Raw genomic sequence first — 23864 nt, 5'->3', positions numbered from 1 at the left:
TGTGAACAAAGCTGTCTTGGATGTAGGTCCTCCAGCCCCAGTCAAGCCTTCGGATGACTGCAGCTCCAGTGGACATCTTGACCTCATCCCATGAAAGACCATGAGCCAAAACCACCCAGGTGAGTTGTTCTCAAATATCCGACCCACAGACACTGTGTGAGATAATAAATACTTATTGTCTAAGCCACTAGGTTTTGGAGGAATTTTTATAAGAGTGATAGATAATTAATACACCCATTATACAAGTGAGAACTTGAGCCTCAGACACATACAGTGCCTAGCCCAAAATTGCACAGCTAGAGTTGTAGCAGAACCGGGAAGAGAGCCCTCATCTTGTGACTGCTGATCCGTACCACACGGGTTCTCTTACAGTCCCATGATTCATCAGTTCTCTAATTTGGGTTCAGAAGAGGCAGAGATGAGGTTGCAGGCATGGTGCAGCGACTATCCAGGCACCCGTGGCCACACTCAGGGCCTAGACTCACAGGGGTCCTTGACCAGGAATCCAGGGTAGGGAGGGGGGCTGAGACCCTTTGCTCCCACTCGTGTGTGGCTCTCATGAGGAAGAGACACAAGCCAGAAACAGAGACTTCTTCCCACCTGGGCAGACCCACACCTGTGCAGGCTCACACACAGGTTCGGGCCTCAACCCAAACTCAAAACAAACTACAGCTGACCCATAATGCTGTAGTTCTGCGGGGGTGTGGTGGGGAAGATTTGTGGTGTTAGGGCTTGCACTTAAGATCCCTGCCTGCGACGCAGGGTCTGGCCTTGCCTCCCAGCTTCCCCGCCTCTGACTCATGTGTCCACTTTAGAGAAGTCACCCCACTGAGGGGTGCTTTCAGTTTCCATGTGACTCACCAGCCGTGTGATCACTGGTCCCCACTCTGCAAGGAGGGCCTGTGGGCAACGTGAGCTGTCTGTAGTGACAGAGGGTGATGGACACAGGGTCAGCAGGTGATCAGTCTAGCTGGCTCTATTTGCTCATCCTTCCAGCTGGGTTGGACTTATTCCAGCAAGAGCTACGATGGCCCCCTGGGTGGGACTGGAATTGGACAAGTCTAGAGGATAGTTGAAGACAAAAGGGTGAGAAGGGCTCTGTAGTCACTGCTTGTCTCCAGGATCTCTATCCAGGCTGTCAGTGCCAGGGAGGAAGCAGCCAGATAGAGCCCTAAAGCAGGGCTGGGCTTCCTAGCAGAGAGCAGGAAAATGCTCACGGGGTTGGCAGAGGATGCAAGAGGGAGTGGCCCCTGGGCTGTGCAGGAGACCTGTGGAAGCAAACAGCGAGAGACCTGAGGTGGTGACATTTCTTGATAAAGGACCTTAAAGGCCCACAGGACATAGTCTTGTGCCTGTGTCCTCTTGTGGCATTCAAGGACCTCCATAATAGGAGAAATTTTTTAAAAAGGGTATAGGACACCTGCATTCTAATCTAAACTCAAGATGCCATCACTTGGATCACCTTGGAAAAGTTGTTGGCCCTTTTGGGCCTCAGTTTCTTCATGAGTGGTCAAGTGAATGGTTTTCTAACTGGGTTCCTTGCAGACCAAGGGTTCTGCAGACCACCCTTAGAGTTTGCCGTTAGGAGGGAGCCTCTAAACTTATACTGCCCAATAGAAATATGAAGTAAGCCACATGTGCAATTTTAAATTGTTTAGTAAACATATTTTTAAAAATCTAAAAAGAAATAGGTAAAATTAATTTCAAGAGTGTCTTTAATCTATCCAGAACATCATTTCAACATGTAATCACTTTATTACATTTATTAATAAGATATTTTACATTCTCTCTTTTGTACTAAATCTTCAGTATCTAGTGTGTAATTTGTACTTAAGCACATCTCAGTTGGGACCTGCCACATTTCCAGTGCTCAATAGCTGGAGTTGTGTACCTGACCTGTGAAGAGGGAGGAGGAATCAGGCCTTAAGAGAAGACTTCCCCCTGGTGGAGAAAATAGGAAAATACATGCAAGACCAAAAGATTGGAATGAGCAAAATGTCTTTGGACTGTGAACTATCACATCCATTTCCTTGATTCAGTAATCATGTATAATATCAGTATTATATGTATAGTGAGGGTGTTTGGAGGGAGCACATACAAATCAGAGAAGCAGGTCAAGGCCAGACTCCTGAGGAGTTTGGGAGTGAGAATTGATGGCAGAGTCTTTTGCTTCTGGGAAGAAAGTGAGTGTAGACTATACTTTCAAGGAATTTTACTGTGAAAGGGAGGGACCTATAAGGGATGGAGCATAGACTTGAAGGTGTTTTAGATGGGGAAAAAGTATTTGAACAAAATACAGGCTGCAGAACGATTGTCATGATCAGACCAAAGGAACCAGAGGCATTCAAGAGTCAGACCTGCAGAGCTGGTTAAGAATACAGACCTTGGAGCCAGCTTCACTGCTTCCTGACTGTGTGACTTCGGGCAAATTACTTATCTCCTTGTGCCTCTGTTCTCGCATCAATACAGTAGTACCTGCCTCTTGTGTATGCGCTGTGTTGAGTTGTGTTTGTTATGAGGATTGATTCTTTTTTTCAAAATAACATATTCAAATGCTAATAATAGACATAAGAAAGTAGCTATATTGTATTAGCTATGATGATTAGAGGGATTCCTTTAGTGGGGCAGCATTTTCTGTGAGTGCTGAAACAGCAGTCTGCCTTTTCCCCAGTGAGTCGAAGTTCACATGCTGTTATTACACGGCAAGTCTGAGAATTCTCTCCTCGGAAGTGACAATATTGTTTCAACAGGGGGCAGTGGCCAACAACATATTTCTCTAGCATCTTCAAACTGAAACTGCCAAGGCCAGCTTCCTGACCCAGTGGGGACATTCTGGAACATGGAGGTCCAGCCCCTTGTTTTACCTCCTTCCCAGGGAAATATGGAACTTACCAGCATTCACAGTTCTATTTTTTTAACTTTGATGCTGATGAATTCAATGATCTCCTACTTTTTTTTTTTCCAAAATAATGGCTACCATCTGTTGAGCCACTACTAAGTGGCAATCAGTGACCAACATCCCGTCTGATCCATTCAATTCTGCAAGGTGAGATTGGTTTACATAAATGACATTATGCCATAAATATCATTCAGAATACTTTTTCATTCAATATGATGTTTCTGTTTTTGTTAATTAATTTATTTTTGCTGTGTTGCGTCTTCGTTTCTGTGCGAGGGCTTTCTCTAGTTGTGGCAAGCGGGGGCCACTCTTCATCGCAGTACGCGGGCCTCTCACCGTCTCGGCCCCTCCCGTTGCGGAGCACAGGCTCCAGACACGCAGGCTCATTAGTTGTGGCTCACGGGCCCAGTCGCTCCGCGGCATGCAGGATCCTCCCAGACCAGGGCTCGAACCCGTGTCCCCTGCATTAGCAGGCAGACTCCCAACCACTGCGCCACCAGGGAAGCCCCAATATGATGTTTTTGAGCTACAACTGTGCAGCTGTAGTAAATGTATTTCTGATTACTGCTTTGTCTTACTGTGTGTGAATGTTCTGGCATTTATGTATCCATTTCCTAGTGACAGACACTTAGACTGTCCCCGATCTTTGCCGTCAAAAACAATGTTGGAGTGAGCATCTTTCCATCTGTCTCCTTATGGCCTTATGCAGAGCTTCTCTGGATGAGGAGCCCAAGAGTGGAACTGCTAGATCAGAGGTATTTTCAGCCTTACCTTCTTCCAGGTTGTCCCTCAAGTGCTACGCCAGTCCATACTCCCACCAGCCTTGCCTCCAGGGTTCTCACTTTCCTCATTCTCATCAGCCCTTGGTATTATGACTTTCTAATTTTTGCCAAATACATGGGCAAAAAATGATGTCTGGCAGCTTTAATTTGCATATGCTATTGAAATCTCCTCATATTCCTAGAACCATTCCAGACTTGAATTCAAAGGGCTGTGCAAAGGGCAGTTTCCATCCAAGAACAGGTAAACATTTCTGACAGATGTGTAGCTTTTCACCAGGTGACTTCGTGTATCTGTTGCTCCCACCAGCCCTGGGAAGTACTCACAGCAGATGAGGATCAGAGGGCTTAATGACTGACCCATGGGTCGTCCAGCCAGTTATTACTAGAACTAGGATGAGAATCAAGGTGTCCTGACCCCTCACCACAGCTCTTCCTACTCGACTGTGTTGTACCTGGAGCCCATCAGTAGAGATGGCCTTTCCACCAAAGCGCAGGGTTCAGATGTTTGTGAGAGAGCTGGGGACTTTGTTTGTTTTTGTTTTGTATATTTAATCAGCTTCATTGAAGTGTCATTCACATACAATAAAATGCACCCATGTTAAATGGGTGTTTCCACGAGTATACACCAGTGTAACCACAACCAATCAAGATATGAAACATTCCTGATACCCCCAAAAGTTCCCTTGTAACCCGCCTTTCCAGGTAATCACCCACCTTCCCAGATAATCACCCACCTTCCCAGATAATCACCCACCCTGGCAACTACTTATTTTCTTTCTGTTGGTGTAAATTAGATTTGTCTTCCGCAGATTTTCCAAAGTTTTGTTCAGAATATGTACTCTTTGGTGTTACTCAGCATAACATTTGTGACGTTCATCTATTTTGTTGCATGAATTAGTAGTGTGTTCCTTTTTATTGCTGACTAGCATTTCATTGTATGACTATATCACAATTTACTGGTCCCTTCGCTGGTTGGTTGACAGTTGGTTGTTTCCAGTTTGGGGGTATAATGAATAAAGATGCTAAGAACCTTTAAATCCAAGTCTTTATGTGGAGAACAGGGCCCGGAGCAGGTGGAGGCAATCTAAGATGCAAAATTTAAGGAGGACTCACTCTAAGGTTCAGGAAGTGCTAACTCTGCACTTCCATGGACCCGAGAGTGAGTGCCTCCTTAAATATCACACCCTTGGCTCCTTGCCTGCCTTACCCCGTCCTGGATCTGGTGAACATATATTTTTGTTGTAGAGGAGAGTGTTAACTGTAAACTAAGAGCTCAAGAGCAGAGCCAGAGTCTGAGTTTCTCAAAGTGTGACCTGAAGACCCCTCTTGCAGCCTAATCAACTGCTGAGCTCATTAGATGTGCTGACCCCCGCCCCACCCCCTTACCTACTGTATCAGAATTTGCATGTTTAATACAACATTAGTGATACTTACCTACACTAAATTTGTAAAACCACTGCCATGGGCAGTGGGTAATTGTTGAAGCTTTTTGAGCTAAAAATAGCAGGATTATAGCTTTTTTGTTTAACTTTGAAATAATTATAGATTAGCAAGAAATTATAGAAATAGTATAGAGGAATCCCACCTGATTCACTCATTTTCCTCCAGTGGTTACATCTTCCATAACTATAGTACAGTATCAAAAAGGGGAGTTAGACACTGGTACAATGTGTGTGTACAGTTCTGTTCCATTTTACCACATATGTAGATTCCTGTAACCACCACCCCAATCAAGATACAGAACGATTCTGTCATCACAAAGATGTCCCTCCTGCTACCCTTTTATAGTCACACCTGCCCCCACCATTCCTAACCCCTGGCAACCACTGATCTGCTTTCTATCTCTATGATTTTGTCATTTCAAGAATGTTATGTAAGTGGAATTGCTCAGCATGTGACCTTTTGAGATTGCATTTTTTAAACTAATCATAAAACCCCTGAGATCTCTGCAGATCATTGCATATACCAAAAGCTTGCTCCTTTTTATTACTAAGTAGTATCCCAGGGTATGGAATTTAGCCATTCACCCATTATGGGACATTTTGGTTGTTTCCAGTTTGGGGCTATAAAGAATTAATCTTCTGTAAACGATCGTGTATTGGTTTTTGTGAGAACATAAGTTTTCATTTCCCCAGGGTAGATGCCCAAGAGTGTGACTGCTGGATCATATGGTGTGTGTTCAGTTTTTTAAGAGACTGTCCTACTCTTTTCCAGAGTGGCTGTGCCATTTCACGTTTCCTACAGCAGTGTATGAGAGATCGTTTCTCTACATCCTTGCCAGATTTTGGCATGGCCCCTGGTTTTTATTTTAGCTTTTCTGATAGGTATGTGGTAATACCTCATCATAGTCTTAATTTGTATTTCCCTCATGGCTAATGATGTTGAATATCTTTTCATGTGCCTATTTACAATCTGTATATTCTCTTCAGTGAAATGTCTCTCCAAGTTCTTTACCCATTTTTAACTGAATTGTTTGGCTTTTTTACTGCTGACTTTTGAGGATTCTGTATATATTCTAGACATGGGTACTTTGTCTGATATGCAGTTTGCAAATGCTATCTCTCAGTCTGTAGCTTATCTTAACAGGATCATTTGCAGAGCAAAGCTTTTTCCTTTTGATGAAGTCTAATATATCTCTCTTTTGTTTATGCCTTTGGTGTTATGTCTAAGAACTTGTCACTAAGCTTTAGGTCCCCAATATTTTCTCCTATGTTTTCTTCTAAAAGTTTTTATAATTTTATATGTACATTTATATCCGTGATGCATTTTGAGTTAATTTTTATATAAAATCCAAAATTTAAGTTGAGGTTCTTTTTATTTACTTATTTATTTTCTGGCCTATGAATATCCAATTGCTCCAGCACCATTTGTTGAAAAGTCAGCTATCCTTCCTCCAGTGAATTGCTTTTGCACCTTTGTCAAAAATCAGATGGCCTTACTGGTGTGGGGCTATTTCTGGGCTTTCCATTCCCTTCCATTAATCTTGGTGTCCACCCCTCTGCCCTTACTACGGTCTTAATTACTATAGCTGCGTAATAAGTCCTGAAATAGAACAGAGGGATTACTCCCATTCCTTTCTTCTTTTTCAAAATGTTTTATTTATTCTAAATCCTTTGCTTTTTATATAAATTTTAGAATAAGTCTGTCTCTGCCTACAAAAAATCTTGGAGGATTTTGCTAAAAATTTCATTATAACCATATATCATTTGAGGGAGAATTGATATTTTTACTATGATGAATCTTCCAACCCATGAATATCTCTCCATTTATTTAGATCTTTTTTATTTCATCAGCATTTCATAATTTTCAGTGTACATGTTTTGTACATTTTGATGATTTATGCGCAGGTATTTCTTTTTGGAGAGAGAGATTGTAAATAATATTGTACTTTAAATTTTGCTTTCTGTGTGTTTATTGCTAATATATAGAAATACAATTGATTTTTATATGTTGATCTTATATCTTGCAACTTTGCTAAACTCACTTATTATCCTAGGAATTGTTTCAGTTTTGTTTTGTTTTTGGATATTTGGCATTTTCTGGGTAGACCATTATGCTATCTGCAAACAGGGACAGTTTTATTTGTCCCTTTCCAACCTGTACGCCTTTTCTTTCCTTTTGCTTACTGTGCTGCCCGAGGCTTCCAGTACTATATTGAACAAGAGTGGTTAATATAGACACCCTTGCCTTGCTCCCAATCTTATGCGAAAACATTGTCTTTCAACATTAGTATTTTGTCAGCTGGTGTGTTTTTTTGTTTTTTGCGGTACGCGGGCCTCTCACTGTTGTGGCCTCTCCCGTTGCGGAGCACAGGCTCCGGACGCGCAGGCTCAGCGGCCATGGCTCACGGGCCCAGCCGCTCCACGGCATGTGAGATCTTCCCGGACCGGGGCACAAACGCGTGTCCCCTGCATCGGCAGGCAGACTCTCAACCACTGCGCCACCAGGGAAGCCCAACTGGTGGTTTTTAATAAGTATTTTTTCTCAAATTGAGAAAGTCCCCCCAATCCTTAGTTTTTTCTGAGAGTTTTATCATAAAGAGTTGCTGAATTTTTTTTTAATAAATTTATTTATTTATTTATTTTTGACCGCATGTGGGCTTTCTCTAGTTGCGGCGAGCGGGGGCTACTCTTCATTGCGGTGCGCGGGCTTCCCATTGCAGTGGCTTCTCTTGTTGCGGAGCACGGGCTCTAGGCACGTGGGCTTTGGTAGTTGTGGCACGTGGGCTTCGGTAGTTGTGGCACACGGGCTCGGTAGTTGTGGCTTATGGGCTCTAGAGTGCAGGCTCAGTAGTTGTGGCGCACAGACTTAGTTGCTCCACAGCACGTGGGATCTTCCCAGACCAGGGATTGAACCTGTGTCCCCTGCATTGGCAGGCAGCTTCTTAACCACTGCCCCACCAGCGAAGTCCCAATAGTTGTTGAATTTTGTCAAATGATTTTTCTGTATCAGTTGATATGATCATGTGGTTTTTCTTCTTTAGCCTTTTAATACAGTGGATTTCACTGATTAAGTATTGAACCAGCCTTGCATCTCTGGAATAAACCCCATATTCTATTTGCTAATATTTATTAAAGAGTTTTTTCATTTGTATTTGTGAAGGATATTCGTCTGTAGTTATTATATGTACTTTTTGGTACCATCTTTATCTGGTTTTGGTACCAGGGTAATACTGGTCTCACAAAGTGAGGTGTGAAGTATTCTCTCTTCTTCTATTTTCTGGAAAGGGTTATGTAGAATGGGTGTTAATTCTCCTTTAAACATTTAAAAGAATCATCCAGTCAAATTATCTGGGCCTGGAAATTTCTTTCTCAGGAGTTTTAAATTATGACTTCAGTTTCCTTGAAGGGCTTATTGGGTGAGCCCTTTCATATTGGGTGAGTTTATTTATTTAGTTATTTCATATTGGGTGAGTTTATTTATTTAGTTATTTCATATTGGGTGAGTTGTGGTAACCTGTGTTTTTTGAGGAATTAGTCTACTTCATCTAAGTTATATAGATGTTCATACTATTTGATTATTATCTTTTTAAAAAATATTTTTATTTATTTATTTGGCTGCGCCAGGTCTAGTTGTGGCATGCAGGATCTTTTAGTTGCAGCATGTGGGATCTTTTAGTTGCGACATGCGGGATCTAGTTCCCTGACCAGAGATTGAGCCTGGGCCCCCTGCATTGGGAGTGCGGGGTCTTAACCACTGGACCGCCAGGGAAGTCCTTGGTTATTATCTTTGATGTCTGCAGAATCTGTAGCAATAACCACTGTTTCCTTCCTGATATTAGTAATTTGTGTCTTTCTCTTTTCTCGTTAGTCTTTCTAGAGGATATCACTTTTATTGATCTTTTCAAAGAACAAACTTTTTTTGTTTCATTTCTCTTGGGTTTATGTTTGCAATTTTATCAATTCTTCTCTTTATTTTTTCTTTCCTTCTACTTACTTTGAGTTTATTTTGCTTCTTTTTCTATGCTCTTAAGATAGGTGCTTAGATTATTTATGTGGGACATTTTCTCTTTTCTAATGTAAGCATTTAGTGCTAAAAATTTCCCTCTCAGTGCTGCTTTAACTGTGTCCCACAAAGTTTGATGTTGTATTTTCACTTTTATGCCATTCAATGTGTTTTTTTTTAATTCCCCTTGAGTCTTGTTTGATCCTTGGATTATTGAAAACTGTGCTATTTATTTTCCAGTAACTCACTTGTTGAAGATTTTCGGGTACAGTAAGTTGGTTTACTATTTTTATTATATTCTTTTCAGCTGTTGATTTCATAGTGAGCGTGGGTTAGAAGGAGACCCATCTTTATCATTGAAGGAGTCCAGAATTTTGCCAGCCAACTTGTGTTGACATGGAAATCTATACATACACACACAGGAACACACAACCACACACACGCATGTACACACACACACCCATGGCATACTTATACCCACACCTAACCAGCAGAGCTCAAATTCTCATTTGCAAAAAACAAGGCTAATGGCAGAGACCATGGTAAGCAAAAAACAGGAAAAGGAAGCTGATTAGGAAGGGAAAAAAAAGTACCAAATCAGCATTGCATCTCTAAAAGAATTAGGCCAAACCAGAAACCTCCAGCAGAAATACCAGTGACATTTAAGGGTCTGAGTTGACTGTAGACAAGCTGAATTTCTTGTATGTTGGCAACCCCTGCCTTCTAAGTCAGCTTCTTCCCCACTTCCCACCATCACTGCCCCTATCACAACAAGGTCAGTCCAACTAATTCTGCTTCAGAAAACTGAAAGGAAAAAAGACACTACACTGACTACAATAGAATAGAAATTCCAGGAACTAAAGATGTATCAAGAAGAAAGCAAGCTATATCCTGCAAACCAATTCACTGTCTGACAGATGATAATACCCTCCTCAAATGACATGTGCTGAAAACCATAGACATGTTGTATTTATGTTTATATGCAATATATGTAAATATATGTTTATGAAGTCGTTCCCCATCCATCTGATAACTATTTCTGTTTTCCCCCTTTTTTGGTTTCACTTCTTACATTTCAGTCTATCTAGAACTTCGTATGGTTGTAACTTTATAATACATTGACATATCTGGCAGTGTCTAGTGTCCCTTAGCAGCTAAGCCATGAAACTGAATCTCTGGGCTCTTAGCTCCAAACGTGCAGTGACACAACTTCACCTCCGTGTGTAAGCTAAGGGCACCCAATCCGTTTAGACCATCGTTTCTCAACCTCGGTATTATTGCCATTTTGGTAATTTTCTCTCATGGGAGTTTGTCCTGTTTGTCAGCATCCCTGGCCTCTACCTGCTAGATGTCAGTACCTCCTTCAAGCTGTGAGAACCAGAAATGCCCCCCAGACATCACAAAATTGCCCCCAATGAAAGCTGCTTGTTTGGACATATGCCTCCTTCCTTCCTGATTTGGATGCTTTACAAAGCCGTGATACTTGGTGCCATAGCAGCCATCTTGTAGTTGTGAGGAGCGATGCTACAGAGGCGCTGAGGCTAGCACAAGAGGTACAAGGGGCCGTGGTTCTTGATGACATCGCCAAGTTGCTGCACCAACCCTAGCGTTACCTTCCTGTGGAAAATTAACAGCTTCGACCACTTAAGCCTCTTCAGTCCTGTGCTTTGTCACTTACAGCCAAGAGCATCCTAGTGAATCCACGGATCACCTTATTCCTCTGCTTAAAACCCTTTACTAGTTCTCCATTCAGGATGCATTTCAGACTCCTGAGCTCAGCACCCAAGGGCCTTTGCCTCCCTCTCCTGCTCATCTCCCAGCACCCCTCTCGGCACACATCTCGTCTCGAGCCTAAGTTGAGTCCTTTGACCCAGCCTCAAGACCTCCTATCTCCTGATGTTTACATTTGCTGATCCCCGAATGGCACATCCTTCCTCCTCTTCTCTCCCTGTTCAGTCCTACTCACCTTTCAAGACTTGGCCCATGTCCTCTCCTTCAGGAACTTTTCCCTGAATCTCCATGTGGTGATTTTGAAACATGGACTCCAAATTATTTGACACTCCTCCACTTGAGAGTGACTTGGGCAGGGATTTGGACCTCTGTGACTTTTCATACTCTGGACACTGAAGCAGGGTGCTAACTGACTAATCCAGGGGACCGTTATTCAGTGACACACGAGGCAATCTTCGTGATAAGGACGTGCAGTGCGTGAGCTGAGCTAGTCAGACCTGAAGGCACTGGGCAACCCAACTCAACCCAGCCAGCTGATGCTGCTCATCTTTCCAGCCTCAAACCCTAGCGGTCTGCTTCTTCCACCACACGTCTCTCTCACTTCGAGTCATTGGGAGGCTCAGAATGTGCCCTACTGCATAAATGTTCCCCCACACCTGGCATTCAGCCCCCTTTCCCTGCATAACTCCTACTCATCCTTCAGATCTCCCTTTGACATCACCTCCTCTAGGAAGCCTTCCTTGCCTCTCCAAGGCTGGTATGCCCAGAGCCTGTCCCTCACATCACACTTAACACACTGTATCCTAACCACCCATTTCCACATCTGTGAGCCTGTGAGCATCTTAAGGGCAGGGAATGATTTATTCCTTTTTGAACCACCAGCACCTAGAATAATGCCAGAGCTCGCTATAAAAATAAATGTTCATGGCATGGTTGTGCCAGTGGTATGGCTGAACGTGTTTTGCTCTTGTCCTCCATTCAACAAACATTTATTGAGATCTGACCCTGTACTGAAGGTACAGCTTCCTGCATTGCATCTACTGCCATCGTCCGGTTATTGAGCGCTCACTGGGCGTTGTCCTAAGTACCTAACTCATTCACTTTGTCTAATCCTCATAACAAGTCCGTGAGGTTGATGCTGTAATTATCTGCAATTCACGTGGGGAAACTGAGGTGCCAAAATTCCATGGGCACTGAATCCTGGAGTCCACGTTTGCACCCCTGCAGCCTAACTCTGGAGCCCGTGGTATTAATCTCTACACTGTCTGGCTTCCTTCGGAACCCCCCGGACACTTGTCACAAATGCAGAGGCCCAAGCCTCACCTGAAGAGCTTGTCTCTATAGGTCTGGGCAGGGCCTGGCAATCTGTATTTCCCACGAGCCCCACATAGTGCAGAAATGATGGCTGTGCCAAGGGCATCCAGGAGCGTCCGAGGCTCTGTGAGGTCTGGCCCTGATGCACCTGTCTCACTGCCTCACGAACACATCCTGTACTCGCTCTTCTCCAAACTCTTGCTGCCTCTGCCAGGAACGCTGTCATGACGCCCACCCACCCACCCAAGTGTGCTTGAGGAGCACCGGTGGGAGTGAGAAGAGGGAGACCTTGCTGCTCAGGATGGGCTGGCAGAGCCCCAGGGACATCCGCACGCGGCCCCTTCCGGAGGCCCTGGAGAAGGTCAAGAAGCCTCAAGCCTCTCAGGCGTCTCTTTAGCCTGCGGTGCTGCCAGAAACGTCCAAAAGGCTCCATTCAGAACCCTGCACACCTTCAGAGCACACCCCCAGGGATTAGTCCTCTAGCTGCAACCCGTGTGGCCCTCGGAAGCTCCTCACAGACAAGTCCTGGTGATGCCAGCAGTGTTTGCTCTGCCTGGGACGGGACCAGCGGGGAGCGGGGCAGCAGTGGAAGCCGGGGCAGCCCTGGCCAGCGCCTGATTTCCCCAACCAGGCCTGTGCGTGGTCGGGTGGGCAGAGCAGGTCTCCAAGGAAAGGGCCTCTCCCCGGGAGTCGGTGATTTCACCGTCACAAAAGGTTGAAGGGGGCCATGTGACGATTTGGCAGTTGACCCAGAACCACTCAGCTCCCTTTGCTGCCTACAGAGCAGCCAGGCCTGCCCTTGGGGGATTTCCCAGCCATGTTCACATGGAAGCTCCCTTGAGTGGGCACCTCTGTTAAAGCCACATCAAAGGTGACTTGCTGGAGAGTCAACAAGACTCTGGGTGATGACAGTCGTCAAGGGGCACGTAGAACGTGGGATGGGTAAAGGTGGGATAGAAAATCAGCATAGGGATTTCCCCCTAACCAATATTATAAGTTCTGACTATTGTTGTGTAGTTAAGCACTCTCAAATATAGAGGTCTAAAATAAGAGCCATTTTATTATATCTCATAAACTGTGACTCAGAAGCCTGAGCAGCACTCAGCTGGGTAATCCTTTTTCGTGTGGCGTCAGTGACGGTCCCTCGATGCCACTGAGCTAGGAGATGGAGGGCTGCTCCAAGGCAGCTTCCCTCCCAGGTCTAGCCCCGACGGAGAAGGCCGGAGAGCTGGGCTCAGCCAGAACTGTCAGCCGCTCCACATGTGGCCTCACCAGCACGGTGGCCTCATGGAGTTGGACTTCATAAACGGTGGTTCAAGGCTATCAATGAGAATGTTAGGGACCCAGCTGAAGTCCCAGAATCTCACTTTCACCACGTTCTATCAGTCAAGTACGTTACCAAGAGCAGCAACATTCAAGGAGAATGGAGTTAGACTTTGCCTCTCAGTGGAAGGAGCAGTAAAACATTTGCAGCCATTTGTAATCTCCCATACTACAGACGAGCTGGGAAACACTTGCTAGGGTCATCGTGAGGAGTTTTACTCCACATGTTTGTCAAGCTCCTGGTGTGTTCCGGGCTCTGTCCCGGGCACTGGAGAGAGAGAGCAATGAACAAGACAGAGACATGGTGCCTGCCCTCTGGAATACAGCCTAACAGTTACACAGTGCCTGGCGTGTGGGAAGTGCCAGTACATGTTGGCTGCTGGTATTTTAATTGTTAAATGAATCATTATTGGTTAAAAACGATAAGCATAATAAGCATTAGCAGAGAATTGCTTTGAAGAATGACAAGGTGTAAAAGAACACAGGCAACGGGAGGGTGAAGTTAAAGCCAAGGAGGAGGGGTAATGAACTAGCGGGGGAGGGAGGAAGCAGCGTGTGTGGCCACCGAGTGCAGTGGGCAAGGGAGGCGTGCATCAAATGAGCTGGATGGGGACGGACCGCTTAAGTCTCTGAACTGGATGCCTTACTTCCATCCCTCCAGGTCTGCCTTCCACTTTCCTCACCCGCCTCTGCTTCTGAGGCTCCCCTGTATGGGCTGCATCAACAGTCTCCCCTGCCTCCCTGCTGGTGCCAGTAGAAGGCACCAGCAGGAGTTTGGGTGGAGGGGGGTGGGAGGAGAAAGAGGTTGGCGTATTTATTCTTCTGGCTCTCTCTCTGTTGGGCAAGTGGTGGAAGTGAATACTTCCTCTGCCAAAATCCACATCCAGTGTCCAGCAGCCTTCTTGTAGGGCCCGTCTCGCCAGGTCCTTCGGTGGCTCTTCCTCCTGTGCATTTAGCCCTGGGCTCAGTGGCAGCTGCCCACTCTTGCTGGCCCAGGGGTACTTCACCATCGCTGCTCGCATTCCCTACACCCTGCCCACACCTTTGTAAAAGTCCTTTCCCTGCACTGTCCTCAGTCACCCTCTTGAGAGGGCCACCTGTCCCTTTCTGGAATCCTGAATGATACCACTACACCAGCAAGGATAGGAATTTGGGACTTTATCTTTGGAGCAGTTCTGAGAAAATGCTAACCTTCTATCCAGTGGTGTGCTGGTAAATCTTAACAACCAGCTCTCCAGAGGGAAAAGCCCTGATTTGCAGTGATTGCCAGATTCCAAGGTGTCAATACTTCCACCATGGTTGATTTCATGCTACTAATGCAACGGCAACCAACTTGTAAAATTCCTAAAAATGAAACGCACACAAGCTGGTATGAGCCAGCTCCAGCATACCTCTGCCCAGATCAAACACTAGCTCTAGTCTCTCCCACTAGGGCCACTCCAGCCAGGGGCTAGATGTTCCCACAGAGAGGTATATGGCCTTCTGGATGCTGTCAGCCTCCTCCCTCCTGTGCCCTGTGAATGTACTTCCCAGTGAAGCCAGGATGCTGTCTCCAAGGGCTCCCAAAGCTGCAAGACCTTTCATTTGCCCATGCCTGTGCCTGTTCTCATGTGCATGGGGCTGAGGCTCAAACAGAACCATCCATCCTGCTGGACTTGGTCCAATTAGATCATGAGACCCTGGGGATCTCGAGTCAGTGGTTCCCCTATTAACAGCAATTAATTCCCGCCAAGAGCCCCACTCTGATGCTGATGCCAAAGACCTCTGATGCTGGTCTCTGCCCCGGATCCCACTTGCCCACAGATGGGCCCAGACCCTGAATGTGATAACCAGGCCCCTATCCACATTGTGCTTTACCCAGAACTGAACTTCCCCTTCTGTATGTCGAGTCTGTATGAGGCTGGAACTCAATTCCATCTTTGTCCAGCCTGACCAGTGTTTTAGAACTTTCTGTTTAAGGCGAGAGCATGAACTTTTTTCACAATGAAACCAAATGTGAGGAAATGTGAAAATGTTAGTTTCAAATTGTGTCTTCATATTTAGGGAACAAACATTTGTTAAACACTTGCTATATGAGTCCTTGCAATAATTATCTCCCTCAGCAAGGAACAATTACACACACACACAATTGGACAATAAATCTGTAGAGAAAATTCCTGACTCCAAATAACAATATTTTAATCAAAACAACATGATGCTACGAGTATCCTTTCAGAATGAACAAAATTTTTAAAGTTAGTAACACCTGATTTTTGACCAGGTATACACTATTTTGGAAATGTAAATAAATACAACCATTTTAGAGGTTCTAAATGGTAAGTATTTTGGCAGTACTTACCAAATGTAAAATGCACATTCCCTATGACCCAGAAAGGCACCACTTCTAGAAATCCATCCTACAGTAGTTCAACACCAGTACATTAAAGGTGTATGATTAGATATACCTTTAATCCCTGCAGCATTGTGATGATTTTAAAAATTGGAAGCAAACTGGATGTCCATTGACAGGAAAATAGGTAAATCCTGATACCATAATGCAGTGGAACACTTTCCAGCTGTTATAAAGAAGAAGACTTGGAAAGGCTTTCATGCCATTTTGTTTAACGGAAAAAGGATAAATCAGTGTACATGAGACGATCCCATTTTTGCAGTGAAGATCAACAGAATTGGAGCCTTCATACATTACTGGTGGGAAAATAAAATGGCACAGCTCTGTGGAAAATGATTTGGAAGTTCCTCAGAAAGCTAAACATGGGGTTACCAAACAATCCAGCAATTCCACTCCTAGGTAAATACCCAAGAGCATGGAAAATATATATCCATACAGAAATTTACAAGTGAATGTTCAGAGCAGCATTATTCATCATAGCCAAAAAGTAGAAACAACCCAAACGTCATTCAATTGATGACTGGTTGAAATGTGGCTTATCCATGCAGTGGAATATTATTCAGCCATAAAAAGGAATGAAGTACTGATACATGCTACAACATGGGTGAACCCTCAGAATATTATGCTAAGTGAAAGTAGCCAGACACAAAAGGTCACATACGATTCCACTTACATGAAATGTCCAGAATAGGCAAAACCATAGAGACAGAAAGTAGATTAGTGGTTGCCAAGAGATGGAGCGAGGTAGGGAGTAGGATCTTCTGCTGACAAACAAGCCTGAATTTCTTTCGGGGTGATGGAAATGTTCTGAACTGGATGGTAATGGTGGTGTACAACATTGTGAATATGCCCCAAACTACTGAATTATACAATTTAAAATGCTAAATTTTTTATTACATGAATTATTTCAATTTAACATAATAATAAAGCATTACTGGTACATTAATCAAGTATAATTTTTGATAGGATTAAAATACCACTTTAAAAAAATACATTATCTTTTATGATCCCTTCCAACTCCAAAATTACCTGCATCTATCCTTGGTGGAACCCAGGGGCTTAGATGACCCCTAAGCTGTGGACCCCACCTTCCTGTGGAGACAGGCTGGGTGACCAGCTCTTTTCCAAGTGACGAGTGACGTAGCCAGGTTCTACATGAGGTCTTGGGTGGGGTGGGGGGTTGGGAGCAGATCAAGCCAGGACGCCTAGTGGTGGGAAGAGGGGGGTTAGGAAGACTCCCTGTCTCTCCCTCTGTCTCCCTCTGAGACTCTGCACATTAGCCTTCCCCCACCTTCCTCTAGCCTACTGGGCAGGGTGGGTGTTTCGGTTTCTTTGCGCAAAATATGAAACAAAGAAGCACCATTTCTGCCTCAAGAAGCGTGTAAAGAGGTGCAGATATAGGTGAGTTCCTTTACAAACATTTCAAACATATGTTTTCCTCTACTTCTAATAGCCTACAGCAGGAGTTCTTAAACTCCCGGGTAGGTATCAGAACCACCTGGAGAGCAGGTAAATAATGCAGATTCCTGAGCCCTCCCTCCAGAGGCTCCGATTCCCTGGATCTGAGGATTCCCAAAAACCTGTATTGCTGAAAAGCAGGTCTGTGGACCGTGCTTTGAGTACAACTATCATATAATGCTTTGCTTTTCCTTGTGCTAAAGAAAGTGGAGGTGTTTGGTTATAAGTCTCTATGTAAGGCATTGTTATTATTAGTGTTTGGGTAATTGAGAGCTGTATTTCTCAATCCAAATTATAATGTGGACCAGAAAGCTAAAGTTACACTGCTAGAATTGAAGTGGGCTTCAGAGATGGGGTGGGAGAGCAATGACAGGCAAAGGGAACCAAACCCCTAGGTTGTAACTCGGAGAGCTTTGGGGGTTGGCACCATTCTTCTTTCTGTGCCCAAGGCCTACCAGGCCCTGACTGGCAGCTCCTCTGAAATTTTGAGTGAATGAATCAATAACCAACAAAACACTGGAATGTTTTTTTGTAGGTACCTGATATCCCTTTTATTTCTAGTTTGCTGAGTGTTTATATCATGAATGAGTGTTGAGTTTTGTCAAATGCTCTTCTGCATTTATCAAAAAGGATCATATAGTTTTTGTCTTAATATGGTCACTTAAATTGATTGATTTTCAAATATTAAACCAACTTCATATTTCTGAGATAAACACTTGGTCATGACGTATTAACCTTTTAAAATATATTGCTGGATTTGATTTGCTAATGTTTGGTTAAGGATTTTTATGTCTGTCTTCATGAGGGATATTGGTCTATAGTTTTCTGTTGTTGTAATATTTTTCTCCGCTTTGGTATCAGGGCTATGCTGGCCTCATAAAACAATTTGGGAATTATTCCATCCTGTATTTCAGATAGTTTGCCTAAGATCAGTGTTCTTTCTTTCTTAAATGTTTGACAGAAGGCACTAGAAAAATCATCTGGGACAGTTTTTTAGAGTTAACTAAATTACCATAATAAAGGTAGGACTATGTCATATCATTTCATGTCAGTTCTGGTAGGTTGAATTTTTAAGGAAATCTGTCCATTTCGTTTGTTGTTGAATTTGTTATAACTGATCATAATATTTCTCTGTTATCCTTTTAAAGTCTGTAAGATCTGTAGCAATAAGCACTCTTTCATACCTGGTATTGACAGTTCGTGTTCTCTCTCTTTTTGTTCTCAGTCTAGCTAGAGTTTTAGTACCTTTAAAAAATTTTTTTTCAGACAACCAGCTTTGGCTTTGTACGATATGAAGGGTGCTTACAAACCCCCTGTTCCAAAATATCTCCAGGAAATCCCAGATATTTGTATCATTTCTGATTTCATTCTAAACTGTAAGCTTCTTGTAGGTAGAGTCTGTTACGTTCATACTATATAATCCAGCATCTATCATAGCACCTGACATATGTCATTGGTCATTAAGGGCTGTTGTATTGAGTCAGATAAGCTCTTCTTTAAAATGTAAGTACCCAATTTCTAAATGTCAAAAAAGTAAGACCATAAGACATAGTCAGAAGCAGAATGGGTTGACCAGACTAAGTAAAGTGCTCTTAAAAATCCATAAGGAAAACAGTGTTATCCTAAGTGGAAAAATGAATAAAATCCGTAAACACTAAAAATAAGAAACCGAAGTGGACAGGAAGCATGCAGAAGCATACGTATCCCTCCCTAGATATCAAAAGAATACAAGACAAAACAACCAGATTAATATTTTCAACTATCTTCACTTTTGTGTTTAGAGACACAAGTTGATTTAACTACCTAAGATAGGATACATTTTGAGACTGCACCCTCACCGCTATTTTTCCTCCTGTCCCAAACCAGGAAGTGGGAAATTATTTCTCCAGTTCTCCTCCTCAGAATACAAGGTCATAAAGCCTGGGTTCCAGTCTTGGCCCTCCTTGCTGCTTCCTGGCTTTAGAACATTGAGAAGGTCATTCTACCAGTCTGAACCTGTCTCCTCTTCTATAAAATGGAAATGGTCACGTCTTAAGAGAGAGCGTTGCAGGATTAAGGGAGCAGTTGAGTATAATGTGTTAGCTCCGTGCCTGACACATAGTGGATGACGAGAGCTCTCTTATCTGTTTCAGGCAGCTGCTTCATCCAAGTCTCCCGTCCTTCTCGGAGGCCCTGCAGCTTCATTTGCCCCTCTCTCAGTGAAATTTCCAGCTCTTCAATCACTTCTCTTTTGTCTCCTTGGCCTTCTAGTCTCACTATTTCTTTTTTTAAAATATTTATTTATTTATATTTTATTTTTGGCTGCATTGTGTCTTCGCTGCTACACGCGGGCTTTCTCTAGTTGTGGCGTGCGGGGGCTACTCTTCGTTGCGGTGCGCGGGCTTCTCGTTGCGGTGGCTTCTCTTGTTGTGGAGCACAGACTCTAGGCGTGTGGGCTTCAGTAGTTGCGGCACGTGGGCTCACTAGTTATGGCTCACAGGCTCTAGAGCACAGGCTCAGTAGTGTGGCGCGTGGGCTCAGTTGTTCTGCGGCCTGTGGGATCTTCCTGGGAAGGCGGATTCTTAACCCCTGCACCACCAGGGAAGTCCTAGTCTCACTATTTCTAAAATCTCACTAGCACAGAGGATTAAATCAATTTGACCATATGTTTTCTTAGCTACTCCCCTCCTATTGGACACTTAGGATTTCCACTTGCTTGTAAGATACTCTGTAGACCAAACTCCCAGATGATGAAGCTTTCTGCTCTGAGAGTTAATCCTCTGTGTTAGTGGGGATTTGATCTCCCAGATTCTCAACATTCACTGAAGTCTTGAGATGATTTCATAATTGGATTTACGTGAGAGAGATGTTTGCTCCTTTTGTGTCCTCTCCTTTCGGACCAGTTCCTGGAGACAGCAAGTTTCCTGAAACAATCCTGCCATCAGGGTTTGTACACTTTACGGGAGGAAGAAAAGGAAGGAGCAGAGGAAGAAAGAAAGGAAGGGAGGGACAGAGGGAGAGGAGAAGGAAAGGCAGGTGGGCATAGTAAATTCTTAGTAGATATTTGTTGAATAAATGAAGGAATGACCCTGGGATCATGAGTGCTGTTTTGTAGATGAGGACCCGAGGTTCAGAAAGGTTAAAAAGCTTGCCCAGGAACGTGATATTGGGCCCCACCTTTGATCTCAGGTCTTTGAATCCAGTTCCACTGTCTTTCTCCTACACCTACTGGGACACTGGTCTAGCTTAGTGTTACTCAAATGACAGTCTTCAAGAAGGGAAGGGGCTTATGACATATTGTAAGTTAATGTGTCACTTCCTTCAAGAAAGTCTTGCTAAGAAAAAATGCTAACCAGACTAAACAGCATGCTTAGTGACTTCACATTTTGGCAAAAGTTCCTAATTTCCTTATAAATAGTTCGCCGCCCAGTAGCTGGAACATGGACTACACTTTTTTGTATCATGGGTCCTATTGCTCTCTAGCCTAACCACATGGCTTTGAACTCCATGTCTGTATCACTTCAGATGCTCTCAGCGTCTGGATGGAGCCCTCAGACATCCCGGAGACCACCGCCCCTTTTGAGTATGATCTTCAGAGCTTTCTGTGTGAGAAGAAGACCTTTGTCTTTGCCACCTTCAGCACCACCATCCTGTACTGCCTGGTGTTCTTCCTCAGCATGGTGGGCAACAGCCTGGTGTTGTGGGTCCTGGTGAAGTATGAGAGCCTGGAGTCCCTCACCAACGTCTTCATCCTCAACTTGTGTCTCTCAGACCTGGCGTTCTCCTGCTTGTTGCCCGTGTGGATCTTGGGGTACCACTGGGGCTGGTTGTTGGGAGACTTCTTTTGCAAGCTCCTCAACATGATCTTCTCCATCAGCCTCTACAGCAGCATCTCCTTCCTGACCATCATGACCATCCATCGCTACCTGTCTGTGGTGAGTCCCATCTCATCCCTGCGTGTCCACACCCTCCAGCGCCGCGTGCTGGTGACCATAGCTGTGTGGGCAGCCAGCATCCTGTCCTCCATCCCCGATGCCATCTTCCACAAGGTGTTCCCTTCGGGCTGTGATTATTCAGAACTCGAGTGGTTCCTAGCCTCAGTCTACCAGCACAACATCATCTTCCTTCTCTCCTTGGGGATTATCCTGTTCTGCTACGTGGAGATTCTCAGGACCCTGTTCCGCTCGCGGTCCAAACGGCGCCACCGGACAGTTAGGCTCATCTTCACCATTGTGGCGGCATACTTCCTCAGCTGGGCTCCCTACAACCTGATCCTGTTTCTGCAGACACTGTTGAAACTTGGCGTCATTCGGAGCTGCGAGGTCAGCCAGCAGCTGGATTATGCCCTGCTCATCTGCCGCAACGTTGCCTTCTCCCACTGCTGCTTCAACCCGGTGCTCTACGTCTTTGTCGGGGTCAAGTTCCGCAGACACCTCAAAAGTCTGCTCCGGCACTTCTTGCTCTGCCGGCAACAGGCACCTGGCCTTCCCCTGTCACCTCACCCCCCAGGTGCCTTCACCTATGAGGGCATCTCCTTTTATTGAGAGGGAGTTTGGTGGAGCAGGTGGCGGTAGACAGAGGAGCCGGAGGAGGTGGAGCTGAAGGAGAAGCAGGGCAGGAAGGAGCATAGAAGGCACAGCTCTGGGACCCGCTACCACTGCAGCGACGGGGGTGAAAGAAGTACATTACGTCAAGGGGTCCTATATGCCCCCTCTTCTGTGGAAAATTTCCCCATCTGGAAATTTTATATTGCCATCCAGAAAAACGTTTCTTAGATTTTGAGAAAATCTTTTAGCATTTATTCTTTCATTCAGACATGGATTTCTTATCCTTGCTTAGTTCAGAAGGCTCTAAAATAGGAAAGCATGCCCTGAAAGGAGCATCCCTCAAGACTTTATGAGGGTCTGAAATTCAACTGTGCAGATGTAGGCTGCTGGCAAGACGGTCTCTCCCCTCCCTGACGGTAGGGCTGTCCCAGCTGATTTTGGAGGGGGTTGGCTCCGGATGGGGCTCTCTGCAGAACAAAAGTAATCACATCCTCAAATAAGCACAGTCAGAAGGAAATCTGCACTCTAAAAACCCGCAGCTGGACTCGAGACGTGTTCTGTATCATAGTTCCAGTTGCTAGCACGTGAACCGGCACTGGCATATTTAGTCTATAATCTTAAGAATGAGTGCGATAAGTGCCATCTTCTGCCGGCATTTATTTGGAGGATGTAAAAGTGAATGAGATGCAGACGCTACCCTCCAGGTGCCAGCAGTCCAGCTCTGAAGCCCAGATAACCAAACACCCACCTTGATGAAGGCATCCAGAGTTGAAGATTCCTCCAGCATCGCCTCCTCTCCAGCTGGGTATTGAGCTGACATTTCCGATTCATCATGTTCCACCTAAAATGTTCTCCCCCTCCTGGTTGATGGTCCCAGCTTCCCCCCAAAACCAAGTTATCTTTGAGCCCTGCATTTCCTTCCCCTCCACTCCTACTCCCACCACCAAGTCCTGTTGATGTTACCTTCCCAGTGTCTGTCACATGCCTGTGGCTTCGTCCCCAAACCGCCTCACTTCCTCTGCACCTTCCTGCTGCTCATCTCTTTCCCCACCAAGCGTCCTCTGCATTGACATCAGGGTGCTTCAAAACCCTCAGTGGCTCCACGTTACATGGCAAATAAAGCCCAAACACCGTAGGCTTTATTTGCATGTAAATAAAGGCCCCTACGATCTGGTGCCAACTAGCATTTCCATTCTTTCTAATTTTATTCCAACGTAAGCCCCCACCCCCCAAGCAGCCTGGGATCCAGCCACAAAAGGCCACGGGTCCTCTCCCAGATACCCTTTTCCCAGTCTCCTCTGGGCCTTTGTCATGCTGGGCCTTCTACTCCCTAACCTGCAAGCCCCAGCTGAAATGCCAGCTCCTTCAGGAAGGTGTCCACAACCTGTAAATCAGAAGAGCACTCTCTGGGTTGCCACAGCACTCCGCTTGTTCTCTCTAAAATAGTATTTGGCGCTCTCCAGCATGTCGTAGTTACACCCATGGGTGTCCTATCTCCCTGCCCCATCACACTGCAGGCTGCCAGAGGGCAGGAACCTGGTCTTGCACCCTGCCAAGCAGTGGACCCTGGTGTTCTATCACTGTGTACTGAGTGGGAGAAAAGAATGATAGCTGTCATTATTCTTACAATTTATGCTCTTTGTGAGACCCATGCTCATGTGACATATTCTACCTTGTTTGCCCAGGCTGCTGCTTTATAAATCTTAACCTTTCTTCGCTAGTCTCCACTCTCAGAGCACGTTGCTTGTCTCTCTCTGTGGCATTGGGTAAACTTGCCCTTGCTTTTTAGTTAGTGGTACACATGCCTGTCTCTTACACTGTCCCAGAGCTTCACATCCAAGGACATAGATAAAAACCACCCTCTGAGCTTCCCCATACCCCACAGACCTGGTCTCAATCTGTGAACCTGATTCAGCTCTGGAGAGGGGCCTTTGGAAAAGCTCCCCATGTGATCCTGACATGCAGCCCAGTTAGGAACATTTGGCTGCAACTCCTTG

At 44.9% G+C, this 23864-nt stretch overlaps 2 protein-coding genes across 3 annotated transcripts in view; both read left to right on the top strand.

Moving 5' to 3' along the window:
* FYCO1 (FYVE and coiled-coil domain autophagy adaptor 1) overlaps window positions 1-23864 on the top strand; it is a 113787-nt gene continuing 89923 nt past the window's right edge. Inside the window, exon 1 of one of the 2 annotated variants that reach the window (XM_079933445.1) lies at window positions 1-119. Coding sequence is in view for 1 of the 2 variants with exons in the window: in XM_079933447.1 (XP_079789573.1) it covers window positions 101-119 (19 nt within the window). In the remaining variant the exon portion in view is untranslated. The remainder of the gene's footprint in view (window positions 120-23864) is intronic. The other variant, XM_079933447.1, reaches the window with a different exon arrangement.
* XCR1 (X-C motif chemokine receptor 1) lies at window positions 11-22455 on the top strand. The gene is made up of 2 exons (XM_079933449.1): window positions 11-119; window positions 20846-22455. The coding sequence occupies exons 1-2, from the start codon at window positions 101-103 to the stop codon at window positions 21862-21864; spliced, it is 1038 nt and encodes a 345-aa protein (XP_079789575.1). The 5' UTR covers window positions 11-100; the 3' UTR covers window positions 21865-22455.

This window comes from Stenella coeruleoalba (genome assembly GCF_951394435.1).
Source record: "Stenella coeruleoalba genome assembly, chromosome: 10".
Classification (NCBI taxonomy): domain Eukaryota; kingdom Metazoa; phylum Chordata; class Mammalia; order Artiodactyla; family Delphinidae; genus Stenella; species Stenella coeruleoalba.
The sequence above is the reverse complement of the archived record's forward strand: the minus strand, read 5'-3'. Positions and strand labels throughout refer to the sequence as shown.